General features: G+C 37.5%; 1 protein-coding gene across 3 annotated transcripts in view; it reads left to right on the top strand.

Moving 5' to 3' along the window:
* Window positions 1-24250, top strand: part of PPP2R5E (protein phosphatase 2 regulatory subunit B'epsilon) — a 140136-nt gene that overhangs the window by 62538 nt on the left and 53348 nt on the right. For all 3 annotated transcript variants that reach the window (XM_063088845.1, XM_063088846.1, XM_063088844.1), the window contains exon 3: window positions 10397-10593. In XM_063088845.1, the coding sequence (XP_062944915.1) occupies window positions 10397-10593 (197 nt within the window). The remainder of the gene's footprint in view (window positions 1-10396; window positions 10594-24250) is intronic.

Below are 24250 nucleotides of genomic sequence, written 5' to 3'. Positions count from 1 at the left end.
TGGTGTTAATTAGTCTATCCATTTAATTTGTTTTTAAACTGTTAAAATAACTGCAGGTTCATCTCATTCTGAAATGATTCACATTGATGTTAATCTTCAAAACAAATGGAAAGTAGGTAGGCCATCCCTTGTAAATACAATCTCTTAAGGGGAGGGCCCTTAATCAACTGAGATGATTGAAAATAATGTGTTCTTCTTCTTTTCTTTTTTTGTCTTTTTTTGTGACCGGCCGCACTGCGCTCAGCCAGTGAGCCCACCGGTCATCCCTATATAGGATCTGAACCTGCGGCGGGAGCGCTGCTGCGCTCCCAGTGCCGCACTCTTCCGAGTGCGCCACGGGGTCGGCCGAAAATAATGTGTTCTTTCATTGCAATCCCCCCACCCCCCTTTTTGTGGGGAATGGTCAACTGAATGTTAAGTGCTGAAAACCTTTAATTCCATTAATTTATTTCTTTACCTTTTTAAAATAGTCTTTTTTGGAGGTTTTTGTTGCTCATACTTCTGAGCCTGGATGAAAATTGAATTCCAGTGATGCTGACTCTCAGGCACATCATGAAGTTTGTTCTATTAATTAGTTTTTATCAGACTGATTTTATGATTTGCTTCTTGTCTTAGAAACCAAGCACTGAAGAGAAGACAGACTATGATTATTTGAGGGTTCTAAGTAGATGGACTTTAATTGAAGTTTGATATAACTAGAATAAAATTTGTTTGATATAACTAGAATAAAATTTTAACAAAATATTGTTTCTAGAAACACCTCAGGATTTATTTTTTACATGGTTTTAAAATAATTTTGAAAATGAGTCAAAAATAGTAAATATTTCTACACAGAAGATAGTTTTAATAAGGGTTATAAAATGGGAAATTGATTTCATATGTATGTTACGGACACTTAATAAATGTTTGTCAGTTGGATGATAATTTTGTGAAAATCTCTTTCCACCCTGTACATGGTTTTTCATTTAATCCTCACTCAGCCCCTTGAAGTCCATTTTCTCAGTTGTACAGATAAGGAAACTAATACTCAGAGAAATAATTGGTTTATGCAGTGTCACTTAGTAAACAGTAAAGGTGTGATTCTAATTCAGACCAAAGTCCAGGCCATAGTCCTTACAGTATTTCCCAAGACCCGAGATACCTCCTGCAGCTGCTTGTCCCTTACTCTTCTGTCCTCATCTCCCCTACTTCATACTCCAGCTCCAGCCACATTCACTTCTTTGCTGATCCTTGGATTCACCAGCATGCTCCTTCCTGCCAGAGTACCTTTGCACTTACTACTTTCTGCTCAGATGCTTTTCCCCACGTATGCTCCTGGCTGACTACCTCTTCTCCAAGTATTTACTCAAATGTCATAGATATTTGAGTGTTCCAGGTGAACATTCTGTTTCATATTATACTCTCCAACCCCAGCATGCCTAGTCCTCCTTGCCCTGCACAGTTTCCACCCATAGCATTTCCCATTTAATATATTTATTTATTTTTTTAGTTGCTATTATTTGTCTCCTTCTGCTAAAATGTGAACCTTAGGATTTTTGTCTCCTCTTTGTTGTGGTATCCCAGCAGTGCCTGGCCTTTCATGGTTCAATGAATACTTGGTGAATGAGTGAATGAGTGAGTCAGTGCAAAGCCCATACCCTTGGCACTAGACCTTCCCATTGCTCATTTATTAATGATAAATTAAGAAAATTTTCAGGTTATTTTTGCTGTGAAGGGTATTTCCAAATTACACTGCTTCATTAATGTTATGTATACATCATCATTTTGAATTTTTTCTGTGTTGTATTTTTTCTTATCCTTGAATATAAACTGTTCTCTTTATTGTAAAAAGTCAGTTAGATTTTTAATAAAGTGTCAGAAAATAAGACATTTTCTTACTGGATATTAGTGGTGGGAGATAGTTGAAGGAACTGTGCATTTTTTAGTCAATAGTAACTAAAAAAGTTGGCCTTTGCCCCTCCCTTTTACTTTCATAGATGTATCATTAAAAAAATCCTAGTTTTTTTTTTTTCTGACTGGTAAGGGGATCGCAACCCTTGGCACAGTGTTGTCCGTACCACACTCAGCCAGTGAGCACACCAGCCATCCCTATATAGGATCCGAACCTGCGACCTGGGTGCTACCAGCGCCAAACTCTCCCGAGTGAGCCACTGGCCGGCCCAAAAACTATCCTAGTTTTTAAATTTGCATTTTGTGACTTGGTATTATTACTATATTAGGAAATAATTTATTCTGTTAAATATGTTATATTAAGCCTGTTCCTCTATTCTTCAGTCTAATTTTATTTCTAGAGGAATAAAGTTCTAATTTAAAATTGAAAACATGGGGAAATAAGATTCAATATGAATCATTTGCTTACTCAACAAGCATTTATTATGTACCTATTATATTCTAGAAACTCCTCCCAGAGACTGGGTATTAAAAAGTGAAAAAGACATATGAGGTGCTGGTTAGAAAAAAAAGTTCCAATATAATGCGGCAAGTGCTTAAATGGAGGTATGTACAAAGTTTCATGAGAATTTTATGTTACAGAGTTTTTGAGGACTACATGGCTGCTATTGCTATACAATTGCAGAGCATATGGTTATCTTAGCTTTTATAGTGATCTAAATACAATTGAAATTAGTACCATCATTACACCTAGAACTCTGTTGTTCATGCTTCTAGAAAAATGTTGGAAGAAAGGAGTAATATGGCTCAGGGATCCCCAAATACAGGCCTATGGAAAAGTTGTTGCTGGTACTGGGAAAGTAAAAAATAAGAAGAGAAGGAAAGGTCGAGGGAGAGAATACATTGCTCCTTTGTGTTTATGTGCGTGTGTGCGTGCATGTAGGATTGCCAACCTTCCTTTCTTAAGGAACGGTTGTCTTTTATTCTGAGGTTGTCCTTTCTCTTTTTTTATTGAAAAGGTCCTTTCTTTTTATAAAATTATAGTGAAAATAAATGGTGGCTAGCTTTTTTTTTTAATGCTTTACCTGAAAAAAAAATGGCAACCTGCTTTTTTATTGTAATTTTACTAGTACGTAAAATTCTCAAAAGAGGGAAACACTGACGTGGACACTGTAGAATACAGTCTTGCAGCCCTTTTTCTGGAATAGCCCAGCAAGCTCCAGGAATTCCTTATCTTCTCTAGTCCCTATCCTCCTGGTGTCTCCACCCGTGGAAATAAGCCCGTAGGAAATGAATTAATAATAGAGACATTGACCGTGTCAGTCAGAGCCTTTGGTGGCTTCTGTCCTATGGCAAGTTTGGTGGCAGAAAACTAATTTACACCTGTAAGTAGAAGCTGATCAATTTTAAAATATTTTATTTCTTGTGATGACACATTTTAGTGACTGCTTTGGTATTAAACAGTAATGCATGAAGGATAGCAAACAAAATGTTGGAAACAGAAATGTTTATCAGAAGTGTGTGTATGTGCGTGTGTGGGGGGTGTGAGCTCGTGTGTGCATATATTTCTTCTTTATTTATTCTGATTGGAACATAGTGTCAAAACAGTGTGAAAGCCCTGAAACGTGTAATTTTGCCACTGAGGCCACACTAGTCTGCATTAGTGGTATTGACATTTGGGTTTTGCTAATAAATCAGAGAGCACGTATTTGTTAGCTTTTAGGAAAGGGAAACTGGGGAGCTCCTTGAGAGAATCCAATATAAATACATGTTGGCCATCTAAGCTGGGAAGAATAATTAATATATTATTATTTAAAAATTAACTTTACTCACAGTTGATCACTAGTTTCAGACCGATTTTGTGCTGTTTAAGTTTTAAAACATGTACATATTTGTAGAAAAGTCAGTCATATTTTCCTTTATTTTCAGATTGCAACTTTTCTTAAACAATTAAATAATCATGACAATGGAAGTATATGTGTAGGTCCAGTGGTGGTGGAGGTGGTTGTTAGTTGCTGTTATTTATCACAATCATTGTCATTATCGTTACTGTTGTTACTGGTGTGGGCCCCAGCGTGAGACTGCCTGGGTTCCAATACTAGCTGCACCCCTTACTGGCATGTGATGCTGGGCAAGTGACTTAGCTGTTGTGGGCATCTGTTTCTTCATCTGAAAAACTGGGATATTAATAGTGGCCGCACATAAGATACTCTGAGGATTAAAGGGGATAACGTGTGTCAGGAGCTTAGGATAGTACTTTGCTGTAGTAAGTGTTCATTATCATTGTCATCTCCATTTTTTTACTTGGAAATTTCGGTACGGGCCTTTTCAGTTTGTTGTTTAAAAAAAACAGGACTTTTCAGTTTGTTGTTTAATTGATACCCGCACCTTGGTCTTATTCTTTTGATACTGTTGTATCTGTGCTAGCCATTCTATGAGACATGTTTAAATCTATATAAAAAAAGCTAGTGCTAATAATCAGCAAAGTGTTTTTCAAACTTCCTACTAGTTTGACAAGAGTTTTAAAAGCAGCCAGCTAACTCTATTCACTTATTTATAGCCAGGGCCAAGAAGGAACACTTTCACTGTTGTAGATGTGTTTCCAGGGTCCTTCCTTGGCTTAGAAACTGCTAGCTTTAAATAAACTAGAGAGAAAGAATTTCAAAGGTGAAGGGAATGAAAGGAGGATTTTAAAGTTCTTACTTTAAACACAGTGGTTTTCAGCCCTAGCCACATACCGAAATCACCTAAGGCACTTTTATAAAATACAAATGCCTAGCAGTGGAAACACCACACCATCACCACCACCATGAACAAACATTTTTGAACATACTACTATGAATACAACAATAAAGTAATTAGAATCGTCAAGTAGTTAATACTTATTTTAGTTAACAGGTTGGTTTTGGGTTAGTTTTATATTTGCTTATGTACATCAAAGTATCTTGTGTAGTCAGCATGTTATATTTGGCTCCAGTTCATAGGACATGAAACCTAATTTTATTATTTGGTTCATTATAAAGATTTACAGTTGTCTCCTTGTTTTGATGAAATACTGTTGATTATATCTGTGATTTAGTGGATTTCAAAAGCAATTCCTGATGGGAGCATAGTCCCACTAATAAAATAGAATTCTGTTTAGGTTTCCTGAAATATGTAGTAGAAAAAGGGAATTCTGCCTGTTTCTGTGTTTAGAGGTAAAACTGGTGGCAGTGTTGGATAGAGCACATGGACGGGCAATTTGGCATTTTACCACATGGGCAAGTGTATCTCACTTTAGTCTTTTAAGGCTAAATCTACTTAATATTTTAGTAGTAAGTGTCTTCTTAAAATTATTTGACATCATTCCTAGTGATAGACTCATCTGTTTTACGGTAGTAAAATTCTGATTTTGTTGGAGTTTGCAGAGGGTTTCCTATGAAGGACTGATAGCATATGTGGATGGGGATTTGTACAGTATACCTGAAGGGAAAGTTCTAAGGGACGGGAGTGGAGGGAGATCAGAGGCCACACTTCCCATGCTCATTTTGTGCTTGTCCCTTGATTTTTTGTGAGAGTTGGAGAAATGGAAGGAAGCAAAAGGGCTGAGTGGTATCTTAGTACATTTTCAGATATGAAGTATTGTTAATTTAGAAGGATTTTTATTTCTGATCTTTTGAATGGAAATACAAATATTATGAGTATAATTTGTAAATATTATTCATTGGATAATAGTGTATTGATTGTTAGGTGCTCAAATAGTGTTACAGCTTAGCCTCCAGTGCGAACATATGAACATTTTATATTTATTTACTGTAAATATTTATTTACTGTAAATATTTATTTACTGTATTTTCATGTGCGTTTTAACAGTCTGTGTAAATAAATTACCAATCTACATCTTAAAAAAATTTTTTTTTAGTTCTTAAACCAATCTGTCTTCCTCCTGTGATCTTATGGCTAATAAAAATAATGATGTGGGCCTTCTTTATTTACTTGGCTGGTATATTTGCAAGTGTGAATTTAATATTCTGATTTTCAGCAGCTTCATTTGGAGTCCCATAGCACCAAACCCAAAGGACACTGGCTCATATTTTATTTCTTCTACTTTTGCTACTTTTGTTCTGCAGAAACCAGGCCTTAATAGAAAGTGGGTTGATATTGGATCCATGGTCCTATGCTCCAAACATTAGATAGGATGGAATAATAATGGAAGCTAATTACTAGGTTGGAATGAGCTTCTTCTGCAAATTGTAAACAAATAACGAATAACCAACCTTCAAAATCAATAATGAGCGTGGGGGGAATTTTTTCTGTTGTGAGATTTGCTGAGGGTAGGAGGGGTCTGGTGGGGTTCTTGGGGGGAGCATGACTAAAATGTATACAGATATGTTCACTATTCTTTAGACACAGGGAGAATCTTTATCTCTTAATCTGATCTTGCATCCTCCCTCTACTGTTGAATTCTGTGTCCATTTTTCCATTATATGTCACACTTGTAAATTCTAAAATTATTTGGGTATGAACATCTTGGAGGTTGGAATTGTCATTTTTCCTAGCTTATTAATGAAAATTGATAGGATACTGGGAGATGGTGATGTAAAAGGCATGTGGAGGAAAATGACTAATTCTAAAAAGGAAAGAGAAGGACAGTACAGTGAGAAATACAGCTTAGCTGGTCACTATATATTTTTCTGGGGTGAGACACATATTCTAGAAATTAACTTAATTTTAAGGGTTCTTCTAGAGCAGTGGAATCTGATCTTATGAGATCTTATCAAGCTGTGAGAACTGGATCGGTTATTCTCCCCTTTAAACACATACTGACATTGGATGGATGAGTCGTTGTGTTAATGACCTTCATGGTATTACATAACTAACCACTTATTGGTTCCTCATTATTTATGGTTATGATTCTGTGGGATCCCTCTTCCAGGGGCAGGGATGGCCTCTGCAGGCCAGAGGTTTCCACTGGAAGGTAGGTGACAGAAGCATCCAATGCTTGGTCTGCTTTGGGATTGTGAGATGACTTTTAATTTTCCTGTTTCACATTTATATCTAAATGTCTATAATTTGTTTTTTTCTTCAATCTTGAGTTACTTCAGAAATGTTTAGATTTTCAGGTGACTTGGATTTGGGAGGCTAGGAGGTTTGAGTTGTTAAAACCCAGTGTTATTGCACAGTGGTCAGAATGCACTGCCTGTATGATACCTTCTTTTTGTCTTTTGTGAGATATTCTTTACAGCCTAGTACCTGATCCATTTTATGTGTTTCTTTAAAAAGAATATTTGTATCTTCTTCTGGGACTGATTCCATAGACACTAAACTTTTCTTATATCGTCAAAACCTTCTGAACTACTGAGAGAGTGTTCTTTTTCTGATCCCTGGCCTGTCCTACCTTTTTACATTCCACTGGGACTAGGGAGATGAGAGCAAAGAGGTTGGGGCAATCTGAGGGCCAAACATTACAGGAAGAGCCCCTTTGCTTGGACTGTTGATAGTTAGGTCATCCTTCAGCATGAATGAAATTGTTTTTTAAAATTGTTACTATAAAGGAATTGCCTCTTTAAGGGAATGTCCCCCCCCCCCCTTTGGATCAGTCTTGATTGTTTCTTTAATTTAATGAACGGAGGAGGTCGTTTTAGAATTTAGTATGTGATAAAGGATAGCTTTTGCTCTGTGTGTTAATTTCTGGGGAATGGGCTGGAGGGTAGATAGAGAAAGAGATTTGTCCTGATACTTTATGAATGGGGCATGTTGGAGATTAATTTGTTGATTTCTTTCTTCTTTCTTTCTGTCTTTGCACACACTGTGTTTTCTGGAATATGGTATTACTCTGGCCTTTCACTGCTTTTGAGTGTTGCACAGTTTTGAAGGGTCCAGGCTCTGGAGCCAGTCTGCCTGGGTTTTAACCCTGTCTCCACAGCTTATTAGCTTTATGATTCTGGGCAAGTCACTGAATCTCTCTGTGTCTTGGTTTACTCATCTGTTAAGTTGGAAATAGTGCCTACTGCATAGGATTATTGTAGGGATTAAATGAGATAAAATATGTGTAAGTGCTTAGACTAGTGTATAATAAATGTACCCAGTATGTTCAATGAATCTAAGCTATGTCATTATTCCATTGGGCAGATGGAAAGCCTGCTTCACATTTGTCTATGACATCATATCAATTTACATAAATAAAGGATAAATTTCAACTGCCTAACATTAAAAAAGTATTAGATGTTAACTGCCAGAATTTTTGAATTGCTTAATGTATGAATCTCTTGAGTATTATTGCATTGACCACAAACGTTAATTGTTGTTGTCACTGCTTAAATGATAGTTTGCTTTTGGAGGAAAGGCTATCATTTATAAATGCTTTCATAATTCATATGTGCTGAGTTAAGGAGCTCTCCATGTAGACAGTCTGGTTTTTAGACTTTATTAAAGTTACTCTATCAAAAACTGGATTAATTAATATTTCCCCTGAAGATTTTAACCTTTAACTAATGTTGCGTTAATAAGCTTTTTCTTGTTCCCTTTGTAGCATCAAATATCCCATTCAGCTTTGAGGTATGGGGTCTACTTTAGAAGTCAGAAGATTTCAGTAATTAACCGTGATGGTCCTTGCATGTAATTAGCCAGTGGTTAGGGATATACAGTCATGTTCATAAGCAGCCTTATGTAGTTGTTGTTCATTTATTTATTTTAAACACTGCAAGCAGGTAGCACTTAAAGAAAAAGCTCGGTCTGACTAAATTTAGTTTTTACAGTCTAAGGCTAAATGTTTTAGAACTGATTAAATCTAGGAGTATAGGATAAGACATATATCATGTGTTAACTTAAGTCCCAAAGTATTTGACTGTAAGATACATTAGGCCTTTGGGGACCTATAAGGGTGACTGGGGGAAGGGAAAACTCACTGGTTAATAATTTCTAAATCCACAACTTGTTTTTGCTGAGAATAGCAGTGATGTTATATACTTTCAGAAATGTTGACTGCTTCTTGTGCTCTCATATCTAGTAGAGAAATCTTATGTTTCAGGTGTCCTATCCACTCTCATCTGGGCTTACCCTGGCAGTGTTTGGGAGGAATTACCCATGAAGTCCTGGGTAGTTGGACTGGCAGTTGTGTTGTGGGATGTATGGAGGGAAGGGGGTATTGAAGAGGAGTCATGTGCATGTGAGGCTGTCCCTCACTTCCCTCTGCTGGGGCTGCTGGTGGCTGTAAGGTGGGTACTGTATGCTGTTGCACTGCCTTCAGAGAGCCGGTGGTGCCTATCATGAGGCCACTGTAAATCATTTACTGGAAGGCTGGCCACTGAGGATGGTTGCAAGTGACTGGCCAAACACTGTTAAAGTCCTTCTTGAGTAGTACAAAGGGAATGTGGGAGTGTGGTTAGAGACCTGGGTGCTGTGCCCGGCTCCATAGCTCATTTATCATGGAACCTTAATGATTGTTTCTAATTTTCTTTTTGAAAAATGCAGAATAATAATGCCACTTGCTTACTTCTAACAGCAAGTGTTCTGAGGATTCGTGAGTTAATTGCCTTAAATGAAGGCAGCAGAGCCTACCCTGGTCATAATTTTTATTGCCTCTCCAGGAAAGCTCCAATTTGGGGAGAATAAAATATTGCAAAGAAGATAGGAGTGCAGTGGGCTGTCTGCAGCTTAGTTGGTGTATTTCAAGTCCAACTGTAGATCAGGTTCTTTTCTAGCTAGGATATTTTAACTAACCTAAAATTTCTGCATGGTTTTTAGAAATGACATCAAGCCAAATGCCTGACCTGCTGTTTGTGGGAAAAGAACAGATGTCTATTCTGAGAACATATTAATAAAGACGTTAGTGATTTTCTCCCACTGTAAGGGAAGAAAAAGGGTCAAAAGAGAGAGAATATAGATTTAAGTGGAATTTGCTCTTATTTTCTCATTACTGGTATGCTCTTTTTGAGAGAGTTGATGAACTGGTAGACTACATTATTGCTTCATCTTGTATATTTTTCAAGTTTCTTTGACAAAGGAACTTCGTAGAGATCATGCCAAAACAAAACAAAAAATATAAACACATAACAACTGCTTTAAATACCAAGGATGTCAGCATGAAATTAAAATGAATCAACTGACATTTCTGCTTTGAAATTTTTTAGTAAAACTATTTAACCCAACAGCGAAAGCTTCTGGCTTCACCTTATAAGGGAAAGTTTGACCTTTTTCAGTGTTTTTGGATTTAAGGGTATTGATGTTGGAGTGTTTTGGTTAAAATGTGTGCTTCAACCTTTAATGGCTCTTGGGATTTTGGTCAATCTTTGGTTGCAGAATAGCAAATACAGTCAATTGTGTTGGTACAATGTAGTTTTCAAAGAGAAGGTCTCTGAAGCAGTAGATATGGTATTCCCTCCCACCCATGTGTGACTGTTAAAAAGAACACTGTTGTCATGTGAATTCTTATTTTTTGAGCTTGCTTTTGAAGTAACTTTCACAGAGAATTCCTGTTACCTAGAAATTGATGACAGACTTACACCATTTCCTTTTTTTTTCTTAGACGTTCCATCCTCAGAGCAGCCTGAACTGTTCCTAAAGAAACTTCAGCAGTGCTGTGTCATTTTTGACTTCATGGACACGCTTTCTGATCTTAAAATGAAAGAATACAAGCGCTCCACTCTTAATGAACTGGTGGACTACATTACAATAAGCAGAGGCTGTTTGACAGAGCAGACTTACCCTGAAGTAGTTAGAATGGTGAGTTTCTTTTTTTCGCCGCGGACACTTTTAAGCATCTTCCATAGTGAATCACAGGTGTATTTATTGCAGAGCGAGGTCATTGGAGGTCACCTCTACCAATGACAACCAACCTTCTGAGAGCTAAGTAAAAATAGTCAACACAATACTAGAATTTGAAGAGCATGATTTCATGAATATGAAATCCAGAACTTTTCAACTACAACAATATTGAAGGAATCAATGACTTCAAAATATGAAGCTAAGATTGCCAGGGTATTATTAGATTTTTGGCTTTGGAAAAAGAAAAGACACAGGAAAATCAACAAAAGTTTTAGATTTGTGTTTGAAAAATATTGAAGCTCGTTGGATGTCTTGATTTTTTTTTTTTCCTTACTCATTGTGGTATATTAGAAAATGGCTTTACGCTTAATAAAATTATGATTTGTAGAATCTAGTTAAGGCCTGTCTTGGCTTTATAACTAATCCTTCTCTTTATAATCTCCATGAAATCAGGGGTGATGCCTTTCATGGTATTTGCACAGCATCTTACACTCTCTATGGTCATTAAGAGTTATGAGAAGAAACATTAATAATGCAAGTAATTATGTTCTTATTGTGTCAACGATTAGTTTTTTTTAAAAGCTAAGCCAAAATATGATATTCTGTTAGATTTTTGTGCGAGAGTTGCCTTCCTCTGCGTCCTCGAAGATACTGGATCTAGAGAGTGCATGCTATTTGGGGTGGGTGGGAGGAGTGGGGAAGGCTGTTTACTGGCTCATGCAGTTAAGCTGCAGAGATCCAAAAGGGCAAGTGTATCACTGGGAAGCCCACTGGGGGATCTGGCATACTCTCTGTGTCCTGCTGAGCATCTGTCTAGCTTTTCTATTTAGCTGTTATCATTTGTATCCAACAAGTGCAGAAAAGAGACATTTGTGATGATTAGATATGGTTAAAAATGATAGTTCAGATTTGGAAAGGGACTTGAATTATCTCAGTTTTGGAAAGTATGATTGATACCTAAAGGTCATTTCAAAATAATGCTCAGTATATTCCTCAGATCCATATCTGAATGTATATCGGATTTGTTAATTTACAGGAAAGTAGTGTTAGAATGTTTTGTAGGTTAACTATTATCACTGTGACTCGTGAGCAGTGCTTCTCAACCAGGGACAATTTTGCCTCACAAAGGACACTTGGCAATGTCTAGAGACATTTTTGGTAGTCACAATCAGGTGTGGGAGGAGGGCACTACCAGCATCTATTGGGTAGAGGCCAGGGGTGCTGCTAAACTTCTTACAATGCACAGGACAGCCCCCACAACAAAGAATTATCTGGCCCCAAATGTCATTAGTGCCACTGTTGAGAAACCCTGCTCTTGAGTTTGCATGCTCTCTATACCTCTTAACCTGGTACTTAGGATCTTAGTCCACCTTCCTTTTTCTAAGCACGATCTCTTAGTTTTAACTTACCCGTGTCCTCAGCCAACAGAGGTATCCACTGTTTATAACTTTTTTCTGTATCTTTCCATAGTTCATGAACATGTAAATGTATACAAGCCTATATATAAATACTGCTTTGTAAACACACTAATGGTGGTATACTATACACACTTTCTGTACCTTACTTTTTTCACAGCCTCATTTTTTATAGCCGTGTAATATTTCATTGTATGGATGTACCATATGTAACCAGTACTCTATGAATATCCTTGTGTATCTATCAGTTTGCCCTTGAGTGAGAACATCTGTATATTTGTTTATTTATTTATAAAGATTTTGTATTTTACATCAGTTTTAAGTTCACAGCAAAATTGAGAGGAAGGTAAGGGATTTCCCATCTATCCCCTGCCCCTCACATGCACAGCCTCACCCATCATCAGTATATCCCCCACCAGAGTGGTACATTTGTTACAATCAGTGAACCTACACTGACACATCATTATCACCCCAAGTTCATAGTTTACATTAGGGTTCACTCTTCGTGTTGTACTGTCTATGTTGTACTGTACAAATGTATAATGATGTGTATCCACCGTTAAAGCGTTGTACAGAATGGTTTCACTGCCCTAAAGATCCTCTGTGCTCTGCCTCTTTATTGCCCATCCCCTCTAGCCCCCTGGCAACCACTGATCTTTTTACTGTCTTCATAGTTTTGCCTTTTCCAGAATGTCATATAATTGGATTCATACAATATGTGGCCTTTTCAAATTGGGTTCTTTTACTTAGTAATATGGGTTTAAGGTTCCTTCGTGTCTTTTCACAGCTTGATAGCTCATTTCTTTTTAGTGTTGAATAATATCCCATTGTTCCGATGTACCACAGTTTATCTATCCATTCACCTGCTGAAGGGCATCTTGGTTGCCTCCATGTTTTGGCAGTTATGAATAAAGCTGCTATCAGCATTCATGTGCAGGCTTTGTTGTGGACATAAATTTTCAATTCCTTTGGGTAAATACCAAGGGGTACAATTGCTAGAATGTATGGTAAGAGTATATGTTTAGTTTTATAAGAAACTGCCAAACTGTCTTCCAAAGTGGCTGTGCCGTTTTGCATTACCACCAGCAATGACAGTTCTTGTTGTTCCACATCCTTGCCAGCATTCGGTGTTGATTTTTTAAAAAATTTATTTATGTTTTAATTGACATGTATTGGTGATATATATTTATGGGATTCAGTGTTATATTTCAATACATGTATACAATGTGTGATGATCAAATCAGAGTAATTAGCATATTCATCATCACAAAAATTTATCATATCCTTGTGGTGAGAACATTTGGGCTCCTTTCTTCTAGTCATTTGAGAACATATAATAAATTATTGTTAATTACAGATGCCTAGCACTGCTGTATAGCATTAGAACTTATTTTTCCTATCTAGCTGTAATTTTTTGCCTATTAACTAACCTCTTCCTATCCCCCTACCTCCACCTTCCCAGCCTCTAGTAACCACAGTTCTACTCTATATTTCTAAAAACTCAACTTTTTTTTTTTTTTTTTTAGCTCCCATGTATGAGTTAGAATATGCACTATTTATCTTTCTGTGCCTGACTTATTTCACGTAACACGATGTCTTCCAGGCTTAACCATGTTGCCACAAATGACAGGATTTCATTCCTTTTCTTGGCTGAGTAGTATATTTCATTGTGTTGTGCATATTTTCTCTATCCATTCATCTGTTGATGGACACCTAGGTTGATTCAATGTCTTGGCTATTGTGAATAGTGCTGCAGTAAACACGGGGGTGCAGATATCTCTTTGGTGTGCTGATTTATTTTCCACTGGATAAATACCCAGCAGTGGGATGGCTGGGTCATATGGTAGTTCTAATTTTAGCTTTTTGAGGAACCTCCATACAGTTTTCTGTAATGGCTTCACTAATTTACATTGCTATCAACAGTATGTAAGAGTTCTCTGCATCCTTGCCAGCATTTGTTATTTTTTGTCTTCCTGTTAATAGCTGTTCTGACTGGGGTGAGATGATGTCTCATTATAGTTTTGATTTGCAATTCCGTGATGAATAGTGATGTTGACCATTTTTTCATATACCCGTTGGCCATTTGTATGTCTTCTTTTGAGAAATGTCTATTCAGGTCATTTGCCCATTTTTTTGATAGAACTATTTGTTTGTTGGTTTTGCTGTTGAGTTGTTTAAGTTCCTTGTATATTCTGGACATTAATCCCTTATTGGATGAATAATGTGCAAACATTTTCTCCTGTTCTGCTGGTTGCCTCTGTGCTTTGTTGGTTGTTTTGCTGTGCAGAAGCTTATTAGTTTGATATAATCTCATCTCTGTTTTGCTTCTGTTGCCCATGCTTTAGAAGTCTCCATAAAGTTTTTGCCCAGACCTGGAGTGTTTCTCCTGTGTTTTCTTCTAGTAATTTTATAGTTTCAGGTCTTACATTTAAATCTAATTCATTTTGAGTTGATCTTGATATATGGTGAGAGATAGGGCGTCTAGTTTCTTTCTTCTGCATATGGATATGAACCATTTATTGAAGAGGCTGTCCTTTCCCATGTATGTTCTTGGCAGCTTTGTCAAAAATCAGTTGGCTATAGATATGTAGATTTCTTTGGGGGTTCTCTATTCTGTTCTATTGGTCCATGTGTCTGTTTTTATGCCAGTTCCATGCTGTTTTGATGGCCATAGGTTTGCAGCATATTTTGAAGTAAGGGAGTATGGTGCCTCCTGCTTTGTGCCTTTTGCTCGGGTTTGCTTTGGCTGTTCTGGGTTTTTTGTGGTTCCATATGAATTTTGGGATTGTTTTTTCTATTTCTGTGAAGATGTCATTGGTATTTTGACAGGGATTGCATTGAATAGGTAGTATGACCATTTTGACGATATTAATTCTTCCAATCCATGAACATGGAATGTCTTTCCATTTTTTTGTCTTTCATTTCTTTCATCCATGTTTTGTAGTTTTCTTTGAAGAGATCTTTCATCTCCTTGGTCAAATGTATTCCTAGGTATTTTTTTTTGGTAGCTATTGTAAATGGGATTGCATTCTTGATTTCTTCTTCAGCTAGTTTGTTACTGGTGTATAGAAACACTACTGATTTTTGTATATTGATTATGTATTCTACAACTTTATTGAATTTATTTATTGGTTCTAAGAATTTTTTTGTGAAGTCTTCAGGTTTTTCTACATATAAGATAATGTTGTCTGCAAACAGAGACAGTTTGACTTTGTCTTTTCCAATTTGGATGCTGCTCGTTTCTTTCTCTTGCCTAATTGCTCTGGATAGAACTTCCTATATTATGTTAAATAAGAGTGGTGAAAGTAGGCATCCTTTTCTTGTTCCTGTTCTTAAAGGAAAGGTTTTAACTTTTCCCTGTTCAGTGTAATATTAGCTGCAGTTTTGTCATATGTGGCCTTTATTGTGTTGAGATGCTTTCCTTTTATACCTAATTTGTTGAGAGTTTTCATCATGAAGGGATGTTGAATTTGATTAAATGCTTTTTCCACATCTTTTGTGATGATCACATGGTTTTTGTCCTTAATTCTGTTGATGTGGTGTATCACATTTATTGATTTGCATATGTTGAACCTTCCTTGCATCCCTGGAATAAATCCTTCTTGATCATGGTGTATATAGTCTTTTTCATGAGCTGTTGAATTCAGTTTGCTAGTGTTTTGTTGAGAATTTTTGCATCTATGTTCATCAGGGATATTGACCTGTAGTTTTCTTTCTTTGTTGTGTTCTTGTCTCATTTTGGTATCAGGGTGATGCTGGCCTCATAGAATGAGTTTGAAAGAATTCCTTCTGAGGGCTGAGCCCGTGGTGCACTCGGGAGAGTGTGGTGCTGGGAGTGCAGCGACGCTCCCGCAGCAGGTTCGGATCCTATATGGGAATGGGCAGTGCACTCACTGGCTGAGTGCCGGTCACGAAAAAGACAAAAAAAAAAAAAAGAAGAATTCCTTCTGCTTTGATTTTTTGGAATAGTTGGAGAAGAATTGGTATTAATTCTTCTTGAAAAAGTTGGTAGAATTCAGCAGTGAAGCCATCCAGTCCTGCGCTTTTCTTTGTTGGGAGGCTGCTGATTACTGCTTCTATAGCATTTCTGTTTCCCCTGTTTCTGGACCTTCATGTATTCCCTGCCCCAGCTGCTAATTCTAATTCTCATCTTCCCTTCAAGGGCTGGCTTAAAGTGCTACTGTTGTCTTCTGGAAAAGCCCGGTGCCTTCTCCTTCCTTTGGTTCCTTTGCTTCTTGACAACTCACCCTTTTGTAATTTGTTTCTTTGCTGCTTTTATCCTTTCACACACTCAGCTGATTTTTTCTAATTAGACTATAAGCACTCTTGGGAGGAACTGTGTCCTATACATCTCTGTGACCTCTGTAAATGCCTCCTAGCCCAGGCCTACTTGAAATTTGTTGAATGAGTGAATGAATTTTCTCTTAAAATGTAGGCATTTCATGCTTTCATATTATGATTAAGATATTGGATGTCATTGGATTACATTCAGTTTTTAAACCTAGTATTTATCATAATCCAAAAGTTCTTTCATTCTTATAAAGCAGCTTGGTCCTAAACCATCTCTGGTCTCCTAGGGGAGACCTGTTTCTTCTCCCTCATTTCTTCCTCCTTCCCTCCCTTCCCCCACCCTCCCCCCCAATATAGACTCCTATTATTTGTGTGTGTTTTAAAATATATTTGAGCCCTTCCTTAGGAGGTGTTGAATCTGTAGCATGCATACTGTTCTAAGACTTAGAAAATTAACTTTCTAGGTGGTAGTTTAGGGTTCTAAGAGGTGTAATTTATTTTTCATATGTGGTGATTTGTGAAATTGTTAGCTACTAATTTTATATGGTACTTAGACAATCCGGGGGCATTTACAAAGAAGGAGGTATTATGATAGAGCAGAAAGAGAAAGGACATTGGAATCACACAGACCTGGGTTCAAGTGTCAGTTCTGGCCATACTTACTTGCTCCATCACTGTGTGCAAGTTATTTTATTTTTCTCAGTTTTTGTGTGGTGCTGAGAGGTATATAAGGTCAGTGGGAGGGTGGCCATAGTCTCTCCCACCCCCTCCATAAATATTCTTTGTTTGCACATCAAAGTTCTCACCACCTCAGATATGCATATAGTCTAGTAAACAGTGTGTTTACTGCTCTGTGAGAAGAGTTGGAACTAAGTTCCACTTTGTGCCCCCTACTCCCTTCTTTATGACACTTTCAGCCCGTTGTCTATAGGAGTTCTGGTGCTGATCATTTTCCTCATCTGTATCATATCTGCCTTTTGGGGATTTGTGAGGATTAGCAATGATCTGCATAAAGCTCTTAGAACAGTTCCTAACACATGGCAAGTATTCAGTTAATAATGTTATTATTATGTTCTGATGCTTTTGTTATTAGATACTGTATTTTGCAATCATTGGTAGAAACCACATTTCTTTTTTGTGGACTTAAAATGCCAGATGTGTTCAGATGTTTTGTATTCCGTTGCCTGAGTGCTTCTAAATACTGTAATTCCAAGATGATCTTACCTGTTGAACAGTCACTGTCTCCACCTATTCTTCTTTCTTGTTATTGTAAAACGAAATGACTTTGCTAGGATTAGTGAGGGAAATGACAGTGCTTTTAATGCAATATCAATGAAGTGATAACTGGATTTTACAAACCAGGATGAGTATTGACTTCTGATGGCATGTTATCGTGTCAGCATTAATACTAAAAGCCTTTGATCTAACTGATGGGACCTGTACTTTGAGAGTAGGTATTTCAGTTAGGAAAAGAAAAGAGTGACAGATGGAAGTAATCTGTGAGATATGGAAACCATTTTTAACATTTCAGTGAGATCTGGGTGCCACCTACAGATTGCTAGAATTAAGAAAGAAAAACTACTCTTTTATGTGTAAATAAAATAAAACATGCAATTTACCTTCAGATGAGAAGAGTCGGGTAGTGGAAACAGCCCCAGACAGAGAATGTGGAAGCCACTGTTCTCATTTCTCACCTTCTACTTATTCTAGTGGTGAGATCTTGGGTAAGTAATTTCCTCTCTAAGCCTCAGTTTCTCCTGTTGTAAATGGAGAGAGTTGATGATGATCTCACATCCTTCCAGATATGAAAATTACCAACTATTTTGATCAACACAGTCTAAGAAATTTAGAATGGACTCTACCTTTCTTAAAGTTTACAAACCATTGTCCAAAGTAGTTGCTTAGGTAAGTTTTTTGTTTCATATACAAGGGTGTTTCAAAAGGTTTGTGGAAAGATTCGTAGTATCTTTTAGTTCTCCTTTTCCATGAACTTTTTGAAGTACCCTCGTATTTCTCGTGGAGTCTCATGAGGTTATATCTAACGGAAAAATGAGAATCAGAACTTTTGGTTCCCTTTGGCTTTGCTGCCTTCTGCTTTGCATCATCCGAAGTGTCCAACTGCTGTTCTTGAGGCATTTTTTTTCCACATTATGCTAATGTTGTCTTGTTGGTTCTGTTGCCATGTACCCATTTGAAAGATTTCTTAGCGTTTCTGGTTCTCCAGATAATCTTGTGTAAATTTTTATTTATCCTAACTCAAACTCTGTAAATTTTATATTTTTTGGTATTTGCATACCTTGCTTTTCAAAAATGTTTCTTTTGGGTATACTTCAAATGTGAGATGAAATCTCATTGGTAAAGACATTGTCTTAGTTAATTCCAGGTAATGTTTATTTAATGACTTAGTGCTGTGCTTTTTTTTTTTTTACATTTTGAGAATTAAAAATATAGGACCTTAACTCTGCCAGTGAACTCATAGTCTGGTAGAGAGAATACTAATGTCAACAAATAACAAGATAATGTACCCTAGCAGAAGTATATAAAAGACAAGGAAGGCACAGAGAGAAGGTGGTTAATTGGAGGTAAGGAGGGGTGGTCAGGAAAGGCTTTACAGAATGAGGAAAATGAATACTGTATGGTATTAAAAAATGAATACTGTATGTGTTTTCCAGGTAGCTGAATTAATGTTTAAATGAAAAAGAGAATTACATGATACAAAGTAATTCCCAAACCAGGTAATATACACACAAGTGGTGCTGTGTTGTTACAGTGTTAAGTGTGTGTGGGTAGGGGAGTGGGAGGAGATGAGTGAATGGAAGAAGTGAATAGCGGCAGCTGAATATATAGATGTGAGTCAGATTCAGAAAGAACCTCATAGACAATGGGTAACCATTGAATGGTTTGAAGTAGGGAAATGATGTAGTTGAATTTGTACTTCAGTGGTGGTGGGGCGGATAAATTGGAGGGGATGAAATTGAAGGCAGAAAGGAATCAGTTAGGGGACTGTTGTTTTAGAGAAGTTGTGGAGGGCCTAAACCAAGTGCAGGTGCAGAAGTAGAGGAGAGGAAAGGATATTTGAGATTCACTTAGGAGGTAAAATTGAAGCCACTCAGCATTTGTGTGGATGTTTGGAGTGAGAGAGAGGAAAGAGTCTAGGATAGCATTGGCAGTTAGGTAGTTTGTGGTGCTACTGTTTGAGAAAGGTATAGCAGTAGAGAGAGCAGGTTTTGGGTGGAAGCTAAGGAGTTGATTGAGGTTCCAATGTGAGAACTAGATGTAGAAAGTTGGAGATGAGTACTGGTATTGTCAGCATGGGAGTAGTGCAGGAGAGAGAGGGAACAATGGTGGAACTCTAGATGAATCAGGGAATCATGTGTTTCACTGCAGTGGTACAGGTGGGAGCTAGTGGGTTGAAGAGTGGATGAAATATGAGGAAGTTGGGATGTTGGCTATAGGTAATGATTGCTTGGTGGAACCTTGAGTGTATGGTCTTCATTAGAGTAAAATCTTATCACTTCTCTCCTTCAGAAAGTATACAACCTTGTCACACTGATCAATTGCTGTTCTTATTTTCATATTTTGTCTCTAGGACTTGGCTTTTCTTGGTTTCAAAGTCTGCCCCATTCTCAATCTGTCATTAAATCTCTATGTACCTCAAATCTTAGAATATGAGTATGTGACTTCCCAAAGCTAATGTAGTTTTAAGATAAAATATGTTGAACCCCCTCCCAGGTGTTTTTTTGAGTCCTTTATGTTGTTTCTTGGCCACCATTAGCTGTGTTTTTTTCCCACTTTCAAATTATATCCTGTCACTTGTTATCTAAGTGCTTTATCTTTCATACATTCTTTGAGTCAACTGGAAATCACAGCTCTGGTTAGCTTCTTAATAGAATAATATGGTTTTGTGGAAAATTATGAAGTCATAATTAAAGGTCTCAGAATTTGCCTACATGTATTATTAGGAGTGCTTTGTTAACTTCACTACATTCTCTGTTGGCTGAAGGACAGCGGGGTTCTTTTCATAAAATAACAACTATCTAAAAGTAGCCTTGGGAAGCATGAAATTTCCATTTTCCATCTTCCTGGATCTGATAAGGAATATAACTGTACATTCTGTCCAGAATTTGCCTTGGAGGTGACTCCTTAGATTCAAAGGAGATAAGAGGTGTGAGTTAGTAGCGAAAGAATTATTGGGGGTGGGGGTGGGGCAGGGATAGACTGCTTACAAGATTGGAAATACAAATAATGGAAGAGAATTAAGTGATATCAGAGAATGGCATTTAGTAACTGAAGTTATTGGGAAATTTCGAGGATAAGATAAGCTTAAACATTGGACCTGAGAATTAGATTAGAAATTAAAGAATTCCTTGATAGATAGGAAAGAATTTAAGGTCATGATAATGAAGATTACTAAAAGACATTTTTAGTATGAGATCAGGAAGAATTCACTGCTCAAAGTTAGGAGCAGATTGTTAGAATTTGTAATTTGTCAGAGGGTAGAGAAACTGGCAAGCACTTTGTCCTTTCCTTAATTACTGTCTTAAACTATCACTCTGTACCATTCCAGTTAATGCTCATTTAACAATATTTACTTAGCATCTTAGGGTGTCCGTAAATTGGTTTCATGAGGTCACTGAACCTTCAGATGTTGACTGCAAAATTTTGTGTGTTCCATGCATTTTTGTGGGAGAAAATCGGTCGCTTTTGATTAAATTTTCAAAGGTATATTTGACTCCAAAATGGTTTACGCTTGATTTTACCTTATGTGCAGTAAACGCCTATGCTAGATGCTGCTCAGGTGGAAAATATGAGATTGGAATGGAGCAGGGTCCTCCTATTTATGACAGTAACTAAAGATGAAAAATGAAGTCGTTAGAATGATTTCACCAATGAAACCATCTGGGCCCAGCGTGTTCTCTGTGAGGTTTTTGGTAGTGAATTCAGATTTTGTTTTATCTTGTGTCAGTTTTGGTAGGTTGTTATAATGGTTATGCAATTTAGAACTGTGGTAATACGTACATACTTAATCCTCAGAGGTTCTTCACAAAGGTGTCTGCTAACGAGAGGAGACTGGCAGCAGCTGTATACCTTCCATTGTAGCAGCATAATACTCTGCAGAAATAATAATGTATCAGTTAATTTAGTCTTCACAACAACCCCATGAGATAGGTAGTGTTATTATAGCTATCATTTTATAGATAGGGTAAAGGAGGCAGTGAGGTTAAGAAACTTGCCCAAAGCCACTCACCTGGGTAACTGAGATTTGAACCCAGGCAGTCCAGCTCCGGAGCCCATACTCTTCACTGCTATGCCATAATGCTTCTCTGGAATCACTTTCCCATAGGAATGAGGACTAAAACCCGTAAAGATTGGATTCTTCCTCTGTACTGTGGTTTTTCCTTGAGCTCTTCTAAATATTTAATAAGGCTGTTGGGTAAGCCCTTTCTTGTAATCTTTTGCTGCTTCTATCAAGGCCAGACTGAATGGTGGGCTCTGGGATTAAAAGTTCATGTTTGTTTAAGAAACAGCTTCCCCTTCATTCCTTCTCCCCTTACCATCTCACTATTTTGTATAATAACTTTACGTTGCCTTTGTTTTATTCTTACACTGTTAACACTGATTCTCAGCCTTTTCCCTACCCTACCGCTCCCTCCCAGTACGTAAGAGTATGTGATGACTGAGGGGAGAGGAGGAGCTCAAGAGAAGGGCTGTGTAGTTCAGAACCCATTTGTTCCACACAAACTACAGTCTCTGAGATGATTCTGTCCCTTAAGTTCATGTGCTCCCCCATGTCACTTCTCTCCCTGTCCCACTATTGACAGTTCCAAAGAAGCAGCTCTTTCTGCCCAGATGTGCTCCTCATGTCATGACACTAGCTTGGCGATGTCTCAACATTGCATCTTTGAGGCACCCCACCTTTGGAGCCTTGTTTGTGGTTGAATTGGTTGGACTCACAAAAGACTCATACGGGAATTCAAAGGGCCAGTGCATGAATTTAGAGTAAGAAAAGCACTACTCAGTGGATAGCTGTTGGCATATACAGTCATGTTCTGGATAATGACATCGGTCAATGACGGGCCACATATATGACAGTAGTCCCATGAGATTATAATGGCTATATCATATAGTCTAGGTATGTAGTAGGCTATACCATCCAAGTTTGTGTAAGTACACTCCATGATGTTTGCACAACGACAAAATCGCCTAACCTGAGACATTTCTCAGAATGCATCTGTTGTTAAGGGATGCATGACTGTATTTGAACTGTGCCTTCTATCCCTGCAAGCAAGCTATACGGGCAGCCAAGGAATCCTTAAATTGCTTGGTCAGCCTGGATTTGGAGCAAAGGGAGTTAGATGATTTGAACATGTTCCCATCTCCATGATGGACCCCCTAAACCTTGAGAGCACTTGTGTATGCACAGCTTGCCTTTCCTTTTTGTTGTCCTTCCGAAGTCAGTAGTATTGACAGACACAACTCGACCCAGTCTGGCCACTTACTTGGCTATGTGATCTTGGATGAGTCACAATCCTGTAAACTTGTTAACCCACTGCAACTTTCTAAGGTTGTTGTGAAAATTAAGTTATGAAAAATGCTTAGCACAGTGGTAAGTACGTACATAAAGTAGCCATTGTTCTTGTAACCATTATTCATGGTACCTCCTCTAATACTGCTGATAGACTTACCTTTTTCTTTAGATGGATTAATATATTTTTCTGGTTACAATGAAGTCTTGCTAGCCTGAAAGCTTTTTTGTCACTTTAAAATGATTTTTCATATTTTTTCTCTTACTGTTGATTTTAAATTTACTCTCTGGGAAATTTTATTTTCAGGTCCTTTTTTGGGGAGGACATCCTGTAAATCTGCATGTGCCTGTGTGTTTATAATTATATATACATTTGTGTATATACTGCCCTTAGACCACCTAAATACATTTTTTCCTGATATACTTGCATATTCATGTTCCTACTATATTAATAATTTACCATTTCTCCTGCAAGATTTCTCTTAAGGAATATGACAGGAATTTTAAAGTGTTTAATTTTAATTTCAATGTGCTAAAGGGAGGGTTTTAACTCAGGAAGGAACTGAGCTATTGAGATTGCTATTTGCTTCATTTACAAGCTGTAGTCCTTCTGGCTTAATGTTTTAAAGGTTGTTCAGAGTTTTCAATATACTTAAAATTGTTTGACAGCTGTGACTTGTCTAGCACTGATATATCCAATAATATCGTCTCACTGTAATGAGAGTACTCCCCCTCTGTCTCCACTCCCGCCTACCACTTAACCTACAACCCCCACTCCCCGAATGGCTGGCAGCAGAGTTTTGCAGGATAAGTTACAGTACTGCATTCAAGTTTTGGTTTCTCTTTTCTCCAACCTTTTAATTTAACCTTGAAACTGAAAATGTGGTTTAGAGGTATAAGCAATGTATCTGGAAAAATCTCCTAAGAAAAGGGATGATAAAGTGGCTGGGAAATATTGCCTGTGGTATGTACAAATATGTACAATTGGGTCTTGGATAATCCTAGCTCTTGGTGTTAGTTTCTATGGTTTGGTGTCTCTCTACTGAGGAGAGACAGAAATGAGAGAGGGATTTATTGGTTGATTCTCTAAGGAGAAAGCTGGCCACACCACAGTGGTGCACTATTAGCAGGAAAAAGCTGAGAAAAAAAGTGTCCTCAATGTGGAATTCTCAGAGACACTAATGTTTGAGGCAAGGATTTGGCAAGAAAACAATTAGCAGGTCATTTCCAGGAGGGAGTTGGCTGCTGACCAATATTTAAAGCCAAATTTGATCTGTACATGAAACCAAGAAGAAATATGCTGCCCAGTGACTTCTGAGGAGGAAGTTGCCTCTGAAAAGCGGGGAGAAGATAAGGGACTTTTAGAGTAAAAATGCAGTTACAC

This window comes from Cynocephalus volans, chromosome 3 (assembly GCF_027409185.1).
Source record: "Cynocephalus volans isolate mCynVol1 chromosome 3, mCynVol1.pri, whole genome shotgun sequence".
NCBI classification, from domain to species: domain Eukaryota; kingdom Metazoa; phylum Chordata; class Mammalia; order Dermoptera; family Cynocephalidae; genus Cynocephalus; species Cynocephalus volans.
Note: the sequence above shows the minus strand (reverse complement) of the source record. Positions and strands in the feature narration are given on the sequence as shown.